Source organism: Oncorhynchus clarkii, chromosome 31 (genome assembly GCF_045791955.1).
Source record: "Oncorhynchus clarkii lewisi isolate Uvic-CL-2024 chromosome 31, UVic_Ocla_1.0, whole genome shotgun sequence".
In the NCBI taxonomy this organism is placed as follows: Eukaryota; Metazoa; Chordata; class Actinopteri; order Salmoniformes; family Salmonidae; genus Oncorhynchus; species Oncorhynchus clarkii.
Genome location: NC_092177.1, coordinates 40,022,421 through 40,036,145, shown reverse-complemented (window position 1 = coordinate 40,036,145; position 13,725 = coordinate 40,022,421). Strand labels below are relative to the sequence as shown.

At 41.1% G+C, this 13,725-nt stretch overlaps 1 protein-coding gene across 1 annotated transcript; it reads left to right on the top strand.

Moving 5' to 3' along the window:
- The first annotated feature begins 7,285 nt into the window (after positions 1–7,285).
- LOC139391038 (glutathione S-transferase P-like) lies at positions 7,286–12,016 on the top strand. The gene is made up of 7 exons (XM_071138514.1): positions 7,286–7,630; positions 8,441–8,476; positions 9,539–9,645; positions 9,976–10,063; positions 10,191–10,294; positions 10,474–10,575; positions 10,814–12,016. Coding segments are annotated over exons 1-7 (627 nt in total). The 5' UTR covers positions 7,286–7,629; the 3' UTR covers positions 11,003–12,016.
- The last annotated feature ends 1,709 nt before the right edge of the window (positions 12,017–13,725 follow it).

Below are 13,725 nucleotides of genomic sequence, written 5' to 3'. Positions count from 1 at the left end.
CATCAATGGACACTAAGATAAAGGCACTTGAGAAACAGGTGCGCAAAATGGCGGAGCACATTGACTATGACTAAGATTATGGTCAATGGATCGCCTAAAAAACTCTACACACCTGAAGAGGCTGCTGCATTTATTGACTCTCTCGGGTAAATAACTTTAAGCTGCACCTTGGATAACTTTTAAATTTGGATCTGATCATGAAGCAGTGATGTGAGTTCTCAAGTGCTCCTGTTCAGTAATATTCGTATCTTTATTATTTTCTTGCTAAAGCAACTGCCACTATAGCTCAGACTGAGATATGTGTGAATCTATATTGGTGCCCAGGCTTGGTTTTAGGTGGAAGAGCCTCAATCTTCTTTTATTGATTTTCATTTCCAATAATATAAAGGATGAGGCTATAGAGTGGCTATGCGGACTTAAGAGTCTACATTGGAGAGTTCAAATTCCCTGCATGTTAGTGTAAAAGTTGTTAAAGTACTGTGTGAGTTTCACCAGGTTCATATATTAATATCGCATGTTGATTTGTTATTATGCATGTCTGCATCCTGGGAGTAGGGGAGTGTGTACTTACGTTTTGCCCTGCGTGTTCAAATCATTTTGATGCACTATGAGAGGTAGGCAGGCTATTTCTGTCGTCTTCAGAAAAGTTTGATTCTTTTAAGCACAAAGTCATACACACAGTGTTTTGTTCATGAATAATGTTGTATATTTAGAAGTTACTCATAAGTGGATGGTATTGTTAAGATGCACTTGTAATTGTACTTTTTAGGATGATATCAACATTCTGAATTCAACATGTGGTTATATCAGGCTATTGTATGTGTGAACGATGGCTAGCTCCTCGAATGATCCCAGTCCCTTGTATTGTGCATCTGTTGTAGAAAGAGGCGACGATTCGCAGAACATATGAGCTCTACAAAAGTTTTATTTTCTTTTGGATGCAAGCATGTGGTTTTATCTATGTAAAATATATGTTATGTATTGATGCATAATAAGGAGAGGCTGTAAAAAAAAAATGCATTCGAAAGTCATTTTGATGCACTATGAGAGAAAGAGTCAATGTTTCTCAGAACATATATGCTCTACAAATGTTTTATTTCTCTTTTGGATGCAGATGCAGGATGCAGAGAGTGAGTTCTGCTTGATTAAAACTACCACACACAACGCAGAGTTACAGCGGTGCTGTAGACATTAGCTAGTGGGAAAACCCCCTTTTGGATCTTTACATGTTTCCTTTTCAGGTTTAGTATAGTTCAGGGTTCATATCGTTTGTTTATGCTCGGTGAGATTTAGGAGAGTTCAACACATGGGAAAAGGTACCACCCCATCTTTACAGTAGGATTCAGTCTGGATATTGGTTGGTCAAAGTGCAATGGCAGGTAACAGACTGTGTGTATGTAAATGGAACATTAGAGGGAGCCATAACCCCATTAAAAGTAAGAAGGTACTGCTGGAGTTAATGAGCAGCAAGGTTGACTCACTTTTGCCCCTGATGCCAACCAAATTAACGTGATGAGGGACAAGGTTTATGATTGTGGTTTAAGAGATCCTGCTTTAATCCGGAGGCAAAAATAGACATGGCTTTTAGGGATGCTGACGGAGAAGGGGCAGCTGATGAGGGTGATCCCTCAAGAGAATGTCTTGGGCAGCTAATGAGTGCCATCCATTCCTCTGCAATATTTGAGGGACCTGATTGGCAAAAATGCCTTTCTTGCAACTCTCAAGGTGAGTTACACTTTTACACCAACAGACACATTTGTTTATGGTAATATGTATGACTTGAGTAAGACATTTGGTTTTTATGTTATGTAATGTGTCCTTCATTTACTGTTTGTATTCTGTGTGACAGCACTCTATGATGGCGTATACAAGCAGGAGGTCACATGATTGCGGTCTGTTCGGTACTTGGGGGTGTAGAGCCACACATTTTTTCAGAGAGGCTATACAGGCTAGTGTGTCGCCTACAACCTCCTGTGCCAAAACTGAAAGAAATTGCGGAATATGACTCAGAGAAGTTGGAGAAGGTAAATAACTTTAGACTGTCATGGATATTATGTGACTTAATTTGCACTAAGTTTGAAAAAATATTAGGGTTGTAGTTGTTCATGAATACTTTTCCACATGGATTTGGTTTCCTTTTGTTGGCAGTCAATCTTTTTTAAAGGTAGTGATAATCAGTTTATTGTTCTGCTAATTTGTCCCAAAACACTTATTGAACTATCTAAGATCCAGTTAGCACAAACTGTTGACGAGGCACAGGAAGCGGTCATAGAGGCCACCAAACAACTGGTCATGTTGGTTTCAGTGCGATACATTCGTACATTGGAGGAGAGGGATGCCCTGGGGAGTCAGCCACGAAGTTCTACTTAGAAAGCAGGCTACGGGATGAGGAATCTCATAAGTTGAGTTAAATTTTTCAGGGCAAATTCATTATGTGACTTTTTTTGCTTTATGATTTAAAAGTGTCTGGAGTGTCTAGGTCTCCTGCCTTACATGAATAGACCCTCAAGCCTCTTCAGAGAGGTTTTCATCTACGCTGAGAAGCCTCTTTTGGCCAAAGACATAACTTCTCTCTTCAAAGCAGAGCTCGCCCCACCTGGAACCAATCAAAGAGCAATAGAGAGCAGAGTTGTATGTTTCTGGAGGGACTGGCTGCTGGAGGTGGAAGGTTAGGTGCAAAACCATGATCATTGAAGTAACACGGCCCACATCAGTAAAATATATCACCTAATCACTCTCACAACTGTGGGACACCATGTTATAACCTTCTTTCACGTAATAGATCAATTAAATACCAAACTACTTTCACTTAGAGTATCGTGTTCTCCAATAAGTGTTACTTATGGACCCCCCCCTCCCCTTCTTTTTTCAGAGGGGAACGCATACCCTTTAACCCTGGAGAAGGTTATCATTTTCACTTCGGGGGCTTCAGCCATTCCTGGGCTGGGATTTCTAGCGGAGCCACAGATACAGTTCTTACACAAACAAGAGAAGGAGGCTGCCAGGATCTTCCCGGAAGCAAATACATGCAGTATTATTTTAAGGCTGCCAATTCACCCAACTTACGCAGCCTTCGGGGAGAAAATGGAGAGTGGAATTCTACAGTCACCAACATTTGGTGTCATTGTCAAAGACAGCCACCCTAGTCATAGACTGTTTTCTCTGCTACCGCATGGCAAGTGGTACCGGAGCGCCAAGTCTAGCTCCAAGAGGCTTCTAAACAGCTTCTACCCCCAAGCCATAAAACGACTAAACATTTAATCAAATGGCTACCCAGACTATTTGCATTGCAACCCCCCTACTCTTTCACGCTGCTGCTACACTCTATGCCTAGTCACTTTAATATCTCTACCTACATGTACATATTACCTCGACTAACCAGTGCCACCGCACATTTACTTTGTACAGGAATGCCCTGTATATAGCCTCACCATTGTTATTTTACTGCTGCTTGTGATTTAATTATACTTGTATTTATTTAAGGTATTTTTCTTAACTGAATTGTTGGTTAAGGGCTTGTACGTAAGCATTTCACTGTAAGGTCTACTACATCTGTTGTATTTAGCGCATGCGACAAATAAAAATGTAATTAATTTAACGGGAATTATCTAAATGTTTATTGCATGACTTTCTAGTAAAGTTCAGAATACTGCAGCCGATGTTATTTGGTTATGTGTCCCAAAAGGATTGATATTAAAGTTTCCGACAGGATCGACCATCAGCAAAAGAAGTTGTGTGGTGAAAGTTGAATTGTTTTTACAACCAATCAGAATCAGTTGGACACAGTAATACATAATGCAGCTTTATTATTTTAATTAATGTACGATTTCTTAGTCGGTAAACTGAGCATTATGCAAAGCAGTTAAGTCATGTATGAAAAAGGACTATAATGTTACAATATGTGCAATGTTACCATAAATCTTACAGTAAATATGGACAACATTTCATTTACATGTGTTATGGCAATAAAAACATACACTGTAATTTTCACATAGGTTGTGGTGCAGCAAGTTGATGAGGGTGGTGGAGAAGCACTGGTGGGAGAATGGTCATTAAGTCTCACCATCTACTTTGTTTTGCTTACGGTGAGGCTGTTGTCCTATCACCATTATGTCAGGTCCCACAGCTCCTCCATGTGCTCATGATCACTGGTGATAAGGTGTACAATGGTAGTATCGTCAGCATGTTTAGGTGTTGGGTCCATTCTGGGGATACACATTCTTGTGATAATGTAAAAAATCTAATTTGTTATTACAGGGTTTTCACACAGAGGCCTGAGTCTGCTAACCAGTTTGTGGGTCAGGATGGTGTTGAAAGTGGAGCTATCAAAGAAAACGCAATCTGACGTATGTAAAATGCATAATTGACAAATTTGTTGGGACAACAGGCAAACTGGAATTGGTCCAGTGAATTTTTCTTGGTACACCGACACAAACACTGCAGTCAAAAATGCCAACCAGCGGCTCTCTATCCTACGGTGGCTGAAGAGGTTTTGCCTGACCTCAAACATTAAGAGATTCTGATTGAAGTGTCTGAAAAAATTAAAACAGAACCATAAGAGCAGATTCCTTTTTTTTTGTAATCTTTACTGGCACAGTGGTTTTAAAATCATTTCTAATTGTAGTCACTTTCAATTGATTCATTGACTCCAAGAACTATAGATTGTTTGCAGTTCGTAACATGAACACACAACTGACATTAAACGTTGCTTGACCGTAGATTGGGATACATGTTTTAATAACATTGGATATTTGATTGGACTTAATGTTGCATACCTTGCAGTGTTGTGCATGCCAACCAGGTGAGAATCACCAGAATGAATTGATACTTGATTAATCAGGTCTTCTCTGCTGTTTTATCAGCCTCCCCCTTGCCCACTCCAAGCTCCTCTTCATGGTTTCCTTTTGCAAGACACAATTGTGTGAAAATAAAGCGGAAGGAGTGGGAACCCTACTCCTTTGAAGCAGTACTATATAGTACTGGTACATGCCTGAAGTTGTTGTGTTACCCTAATAGGCTTTGATGGAATGTAAATATTCCAAAAACGAAGTGAATGTTAGTCTACTCGGTTAGAAAGCTGATGTTGTATATGTTAGCAAAGGTTTTACAAGGTTGTCACTGGCCAAATTTGCTTTATGTGAGCTTTTCAGTGTCTTCATGCTAATCGAGGGCTAGCGCGGCTAACGCTAGCAGTAAAATGACAGCCACTCCGGCTGAAGAAGTTGCCTACCTTCAGCTGTTGTTTTGCTTAAATACAAGGCTTTGGGCTAAAAACGTAACTCAAAGACATGTCCTGCTTCAGTACTAGTCGATAAGTCACATTTATGTAGCTTGTTTTACTTTAGTCAAAGCAAAATAGAGACAACATAGTCCAAAAATCAACAACTACCAGGATTAATAGCATTAGCCCCAGCAGGATGTTTTTGGAGTATCATTGTTGTCTAATCTATGTATGCCTGGCCCTGCATTCAAGCAACAATTTTGCTAGTATGTAATTTACCTTGATAGTATTAACATAGTTCAATGTGTTTCCGTGGCGGTTATGGTTTACGTGTTTTTTCAGCAGGGCTTTTAATAAAACACAAGACGGCACCGTTCAATGCGGTTAGCAGTGTGGCCGGGCAGAGTTTGAGGCTAACTAACGTTATATGATATAATACGGCAGGGTTTCAAGGCTACCAACGTTAGCTAAATTTGCTAGCCAGTATATGATTCTGGTGCTAGATTAATGTTAGCTGAATTTTATAGCCAGTGATGAGAAACAGATCCTTCCACTGTAAACTGGATGATAAACTTTATGATTCAGTAACAACAAATTTCAAAGACAAAACCGTTAGGTTGTGAAGGTTCATACTCTGCTTGCAGTGGAAAAGGAAGTTCTTTCAAACTGTTAAATCTGGTTGAAAGGAGGAGCTAGGGAAATTGGCTGGTAAAATTAGCATAGTAAAGAAAATGTTAAGTTAGTGTGTAAATTTAGCAGCTGTAGGCGTTAATTTGACTGTGCAGGACCGCTTGCAGCAGTTTATTTAGCACGAGTTGGACCGCCTGCAAGCACATTTGCACGCGCTTATTTGACGCGTGTAGGCGTTAATTTAGCGCCTGCACTTGCAAACACGGAACTCAAACCGGCTGCGCGCGTGCGACATCATGCATAAATTGTTTTGTCCCCCCACACCAAACGCGATTACGACACGCAGGTTAAAATATCAAAGCAACTCTGAACCAATTATATTAATTTGGGGACAGGTCGAAAAGCATTAAACATTTATGGCAATTTAGCTAGCTAGCTTGCACTTCCTAGCTAATTTGACCTATTTAGCTAGCTTGCTGTTGCTAGCTAATTTGTCCTGGGATATAAACATTGAGTTGTTATTTTACCTGAAATGCACAAGGTCCTCTACTCCACTAATTAATCCACACATAAACCGGTCAACCAAATCGTTTCAAGTCATCGCTCCTCCTTCCAGGCTTTTTCTTCTCTTTATATTGCGATTGGCAATTTTCATAAATTACGTGCATTACCGCCACCGACCTATTTCTTCTTTCAGTCACCCATGTGGGTATAACCAATGAGGAGATGGCACGTGGGTCCCTGCTTCTATAAACCAATGAGGAGATGGGAGAGGCAGGAGTTGCAGCGCGATGGGCATCAGAAATAGAACTGACTTCTATTTTAGCCCTTGGCAATGCAGACGCTCGTTGGCGTGCGCAATAATTGAATAACATAAATTTATAAATGTATTTTGCAACGCTCGCGCAAGTGACGCGAGTGGTGTAGTCAGCCTGTTAGCCCTTGGCAACGCAGGCACGAGCAGTGTGTGTGCAATAACTGAATAATATAGATTTTTAAATTTATTTCGCAACGCTCGCACACGCAAGCAGTGAAGTCAGGGTATTACTTCACACGAGTAGCATTGACAATATTGCATTTTCACCGCGGGCTTTTTGACCCACACGGCGTTCCATACAGTGATGCTAATTTAGTAATTTTGTTGCTAGATTTACCAACTTTTCAGACTACCCTGGCAACTTTGTTTTCAAACAGCTCCTAGGAACAAATTTAGCTACTTTTAAAAATGTATTTGGAACTTTTAACAACTTTTGAAAAGTGACTCAAACGCTGAAATGCACGTATTTACCCTCTAAATGACACAAAAACGATTTTCTCTGTAACACACTCAGTCACAACACACGTGCCTGGCTGCAAAAGTGCATTGTGAGTTACGTCAACAGCAGGCGCTCAGCTCATACACAGGCATGCAACTCATTGTTGGCTGACTGCAGCAGTAGTAGTACGAGATCGACGAGCCAAACCCAATGAATATAGTTGGTCACGAATGTTTGATCCTGAACAGAACGCGCAACATCAATCAACATCGTACAGCCAGAATTACAGAAAAGAGTGGAAGTCTGTACCGGAACATGTCAAATCATATTTTTGCGGAGCTGGCCAGTCAATTTGAGCAACGTGATTGTGTATTCTACGTAATGACGTAGTTTTACGTTACAACGTGATTTAGCAACTTTGAGCAACAAATCAACCTGCCTCTAGCAACTTACCCTGAAAATTAGTTCACAGCACTGGTTCCATAGTTACTGTCAGGGACACCACGACTCTTACAACATAAAAGTAAGTAACTAGCTATAGACAGTAATGCCTTTTAAACATTATAAAGCGATGTGCAATAGCTAATCTAAATTAGGATTTTACCCCTCATACTAGCACACAGACAGCTGTCTGTCGTGCACTCACTGTGTAATTTAATGAAGATAGTTTTGGACTAGCCTAGCGATCTAGGACTAATCGTTTTTGCAACTTGATCGTCGACGGTAAACGAAAAAATACGACCGAAAAGCACTATAGTTAGCTGGAAGTTAGGCTATTTTCTTGGTTTAAACGGAGGGTTATTATGTAACGGCACAACCGATAGCCCTTCTACCCAGTTATGCATGGTTGACGTTTTTAATTCATTATATTCTAGCTAGCTGAAGGTGCAATGTTTTCACGTGCAGATTAAAACTTCGTATTCGAGCATGTCTATATTTTAGTCGGTTGAGATGTATTGTCAGACAGTGGCCAAAGATTTTTATGTTCCTTGCATAACAGTGGTGTTGGGTGAACTTTACTAGACCAGAAAGTACCCGGATACTCGATATGCTAAAAAGACCCACAGACTGGTTACACTGACAGATTTGATTGGCAACAAAACTATGTCAAGCAATATGTAATGTTGCATGGCATTTTTCACATGCAAATAGCACTTGATACTATACCATACTAAATGTACTAAAATCAGCTATGTAATTAGTTGAAATATAAACGGGACGCAGACTTGTCAGAATCCATGTAATAAGTCAGACTAATTAAACTACATTGATTTAAAATATTTTTATTTGAATAACTTGACGTGTGTTGTGTTCCTGTATCTCCTCTCCCCAGTGGGTCCCTACACAATCACCTACTTTGGAGTCCGAGGTATGTTGAGTCAGTTAATCCTATTCAACATCACATGATAGAGCCTGGCTATTGTTTTGAAGTAATAATAGCCTACTATTGGAGAGTGCATTCCCTGTTATAAGCTTTTCATATAAGCTTTTCATATTGATCATTTATTACTAAATCTTTCCTTCAATTTGACAGACATAAATGTTATATTGTGATGGAGTAAGATTGCTTGAAGTCAAAGACAAAAGCCTTGCAAATTCTACTGTGCATATTCATAAACTTTGCATTTAAGTGTAATATCCAAAGACATTATCTGTCATTCATTACCCAATAGCCCAGGGTTTCCCAAATTGTGTGTTTTAGTTTTTTCCCTAGCACTACACAACTGATTCAAATCATCGACTAATCTTGAAGTTTTGGTAATTTGAATCAGCTGTGTAGTATTAGGGCCAAAACCAAAAACGTTCACTCCTAGGGGTCCCGAGGACCGTTTGGAAATGCTGCAATAGCCTACTGCTAGCAGCTTGAATCAATACTCAAAATTGTGTTTCTATTGGTTTTAAACTGTAAGTGAAGTCATTCCAGGTAATCTTATCACCGTGTGTGATTTTTCACACAAGATATGACCTGGATTTCACCCACAGTGGCAGTTTAGCCTCACCCATACCTTTTTGATTGTTATCACATGAAATACTTGGAGTATTAGTTTGGCTCAGCTGGCCCCCATGATCACTGTTCATGAACTTAAACAGTTTTGTTTCCAAAGTACTCCTATTTGTTTACATTATTCATGGTGCTTGAGCAATGAGGAGGGCTGGCTTTCTGTCAGGAGCATGTCACCCAGATTAATGTGGAGTGCACTGGTGAACAATTGTGTCATGGGATTAAGGGTTCATTGACTTGAACCCATGAAAGGTTTTTTACTTGAATAATCATGAAAAGTTGTGTATACAAATAATTATCTAGTCTGGAAACATATGTATTTGCCCAACACTAGTGCTATGTATGACTTGTTAGATCTGTGCCAAAGTGTCTTATGATTGAGATCTGTTTTGGTTGACCTGTGCTAACAGAGACTCTTGTTTACCACAGGGCGCTGTGGCGCTATGAGAATCATGATGGCCGACCAGGGACAGGAATGGAAGGAGATCGTGGTGGACTTTGCGGACTGGATGAAGGGAGATCTGAAAGCCACTTGTGTGAGTGGGGAATGGATAGTTCCTTTGTTACCATCTTTTTCATTTGTCAACCTGTTCAGATTAGCCAGTGATGGTCTAGTGATAACAGCTGGGATGTGCTTTTGAAGGATGATCGGTTTGTTTAGTGTACACTGTTTGTTTCTACAATCTCTGCCTGCGCTTTCCATGATTCTTATTTAAGTAAAGAGATTCATCTCTTGTTCCATTATTTACCTGTATCTTCTGTTATCATCCATGTAGATTTGATTCAGCTACAACAAATGTAAACCCCCATGTCCCCATTAGTTGTTAAAATCTCTAATAAATATCACTTCCATTTTGGGGTTTTAGGTATTTGGTCAGTTGCCCAAGTTAGAAGATGGAGGATTTGCCCTGTACCAGTCAAATGCCATTCTGAGGCACTTGGGCCGCAATCATGGTAATTGATCTCAATCGTTATGTCATATATTTACATTGTTTTCCTCACTCTATTTATCCTTTATAATCTATCAAATATAGGTGAAAGTATAATTGACATTTTATGCTTAACTCGAATACACACACAGATGCCTATGGGAAAGATGGCAAGGAGGCTGCCCTCATTGACATGATGTGTGATGGCGTTGAGGACCTTCGTCTTAAATACGTAAAAATGATTTACCAGGAATACGTAAGTATTCATGAAAGCTGAAAATCGGACTAAGGGTACAGTTCATACAACGTTTTACCTGTACTGTGCAGTAAACATTTGTTTCAAAGTTTAGAGACCAAACATATTTTATTTAATGCAGCTTAATGGGTAAACATTTATGAAGTGTCATTATGATGAATCACTTTCTCTTTTCATAGGATACTGGTAAAGACGTATACATCAAAGACCTTCCTAACCACCTTGACAAGTTTGAAGCTGTGATGGCCAAAAACAAGACTGGTTTTCTTGTTGGCGACAAGGTAATCAATGCTGCAATGCACCCAAAAATGGGGTTCTTGAATAAATGGAGTTCTAATATAGTACATACTGTAATCATTAGTTATATATATTTACCAAAATGCATTAACTAAATGGTTTGGTTCTCTTGTAATCACAGTACTGTCTGTTACTTATCACAAAACTAGAATGAATAGAGCAGGCATCCCCATTGAAGTTAATAATGCGAGATTCTATTTCTATGATCCCTATCCTACGTAGCCTTCCTTTGCTGACTATAGTCTGTTTGAAGTCCTTCTCAACCACCTGGTGCTCTGCTCCAGTTGCCTGGATACCTTCCCCTCCCTGAAGAGTTTTGTCGAGAAGATGTCTGCCCGTCCAAAAATCAAGACCTTCCTAGACTCTGAAGCCTACAAGAAACTGCCCATTAACGGCAATGGCAAACAGTGAATTCTGCTGAACAAAGGAGGCTAAATTCCACCCCTTATACTTTAACCTGAATGGTCATGGATAATAGCCATTTTTTTTGTGTGTCCAACTTACACATTAGCCTACAATAAGCTTGTAGTTAACTTTATGTACAATTGTTAGATACTAATGACTTTTGTATGACATGATGAATTGTAATTGTCATGTATGTAATTGTCAAGCACTTTTAAACTTGAAATTTAGTAGACATTTACAGGTTCTATAGTACATGTACACTTCTTTGCAGTTCTGTGAATATTATGGCAATTGCCATTATGACAAGCCATGAAGAAGAATTGGTACAGTACATACAGAAGATGGTCAGTAGGGGGCACTCCTCTCCTTGGCGTTTTGGCATACCGAGGTAAAGTCCGATTCAGATTGGATATTCGGCTGTAGTTTTCCTTTGTCTTCCAACAGCAGTTAGGGACCATCAACATAGTGACAAATCAAATTTTTAAAATTTCAATGGCTCTTTAACCATTACTCCTAAAACTTTAAACTGGTTCTAGCTAACCCGATGGCATAGAAACATTGTAAACTTTTTTTTTTTGTAGATTTACATCTCGCACACTTATTTACATTTTTGAAATTCAATAGCACCCACACATTTTAACAAGGTTCATGATGTACACTCAGTGGGCCTACATATTGCACACCCATTTGTTTATCCATTTGCATCTCACGTGATTTTAGTTTCATTTTAAATGTTTTTCAATGTTTCTCATTTTAATTGCTCCTTGGTCATGTGACCTACAATTCTCAAACTACTTTGAGTATCCACTCACTAGCAATATATATTGCACACCCTATAGTTTGTCCATTTTAATCTCAGGTGATTTTACTTGAATTTTTTTGTTTTTCATTGTTTAGAATTTCAATAGCACCTACTGGACAAAAAAGGTTCAGGAAGTCTACTGACTACCCTTCTATATTGCACACCCTTTAGTTTGTCCATTTTCATCTAACACGATTTTACATAAATTGTGTAAACTTTAGAATTTCAATTGGTCATGTGACCTACTGACCTCAAACAAGGTTCAGAATGTACACTCAGTGGACCTACATATTGCACACCCTTTCGTCTGTCCATTTTACATTAATTTTCCTGCCCTGCCCCCCCCCCGGAAGGATTGTGTCACTCACACACCAATTCACTTGGGCCTTCTTCCTGGGGCCTTCCTGATCTCCAGGCAGGCCCCCAGTGACCTCTGACTCCCTGCCTGCCTGCCCTCTCCCTGGGCCTGTGAGTATAGCTTACTCCCTGGAACTACAGACCTCCAGGCCTCCGCACCTACTCTCCCTACCCAGTCAACACCCCTCTCCCTTCGCCTTAGAGTATAGCTTACTCTCTGGAATTACAGACACGTCTAGTCCCGGCTGTCAGGAACTATGTGCACATGGTAACCCAAAACAGACTCTGCACCTGGTGACCTGCCCACTTTTTCCCCACTCAGAGACGAAGTCCCTACTCCAACAGCCTGAGTGCCTACTACACAGCCTGAGTGCCTACTACACAGCCTGAGTGCTGCCCCCAGTTCGGCCGCCCCTGCTCAGACTGAGTGCCCCCCGCCTTGGGGGAGGCCTCCTCGTGCACCTTGTGACCCTTTGACTTCCACAGCGAGTCACAACCTGACTCGAAGTCCCACCAGAGCACGGGCGACCACCACCTAGTCCCCTACCTATCCAGAGCCCAATGTCAATGTCTTACGCCTTCTATCCGCCTGCCTGGGCTCTCACACTCTGTGTCTGGCCTCTGGCCCATCTGCGTGCCCCTGGTAACCGGTTAGTACAGAAGGATGGTGGTGGAGGAAGACGCCTTCCGTCCCTGACAAAAGCTTGGATCGACGGCTGACTTTCAATAAATCGCAGTGGGAGGTTCTCTGCTACGTACGAAACCTTGACCCTCAAATTGACCCATTCACTTGTCTACGAGTGAATTAGCACCAGGTTTTCCACAAACATGCGGTGCGCATCAGGAGAGGGGTGGCAACTCATCCGGCTGCACCCCAACCCCGTCATGAACGGCTCTAGTCACCTGCCAAAAGAAGCAAGCTATGCCGGGCCAACCGAAGATCTGCAGCGCTACGGTATCATTACGTTTAGGGCTATTCCACAGGTGGTAGCTTCGCAACATTTGCTCCTCAGCCAAGCACATACACCAAATGTCTGAACCTGCGGTTCCTCTCGTACTGAGCAGGATTACTACAGATGGGTACGCTCCTTTGAATTTCATGAAGTTGACATTCAGTGATCCCTGCCCAGTGGGTACCTAGGCTTCTTCCGTCTGTTTTCTGAGGTCTGCAGGAAATCAATAGGTGTAGATGGTGCTACCCACATCAGATGTAGTCCTCCCTCCCCATACAAGATACCTCTCTTCACTTCGTAGGGCATGAGCCAGATCGATGCAATTCCGTATCACTGCGGGTTCAATGGGTTAAGTCTCTGCCTCGAGTCTAGTGAGCATAGAACAGACCTCCCCACCTACAATGTGTGGTGTCCCGCACTCAGGCAAGCCTGAGGCCTGGTAGTGTCAGCTAATGGTAAGGCACATACCATCTCCACTACATGCTCCAAGGAGCGTGGAGGAGAGCTCCCACATAGAATGTGAAGAATCCCGCACCCAGGCGAACCTGAGACCTGGCAGTATCCATAACCGCTAAGCACATTCCATCTCCACCTTAGTGCTCCACTGTTAGCGGGTC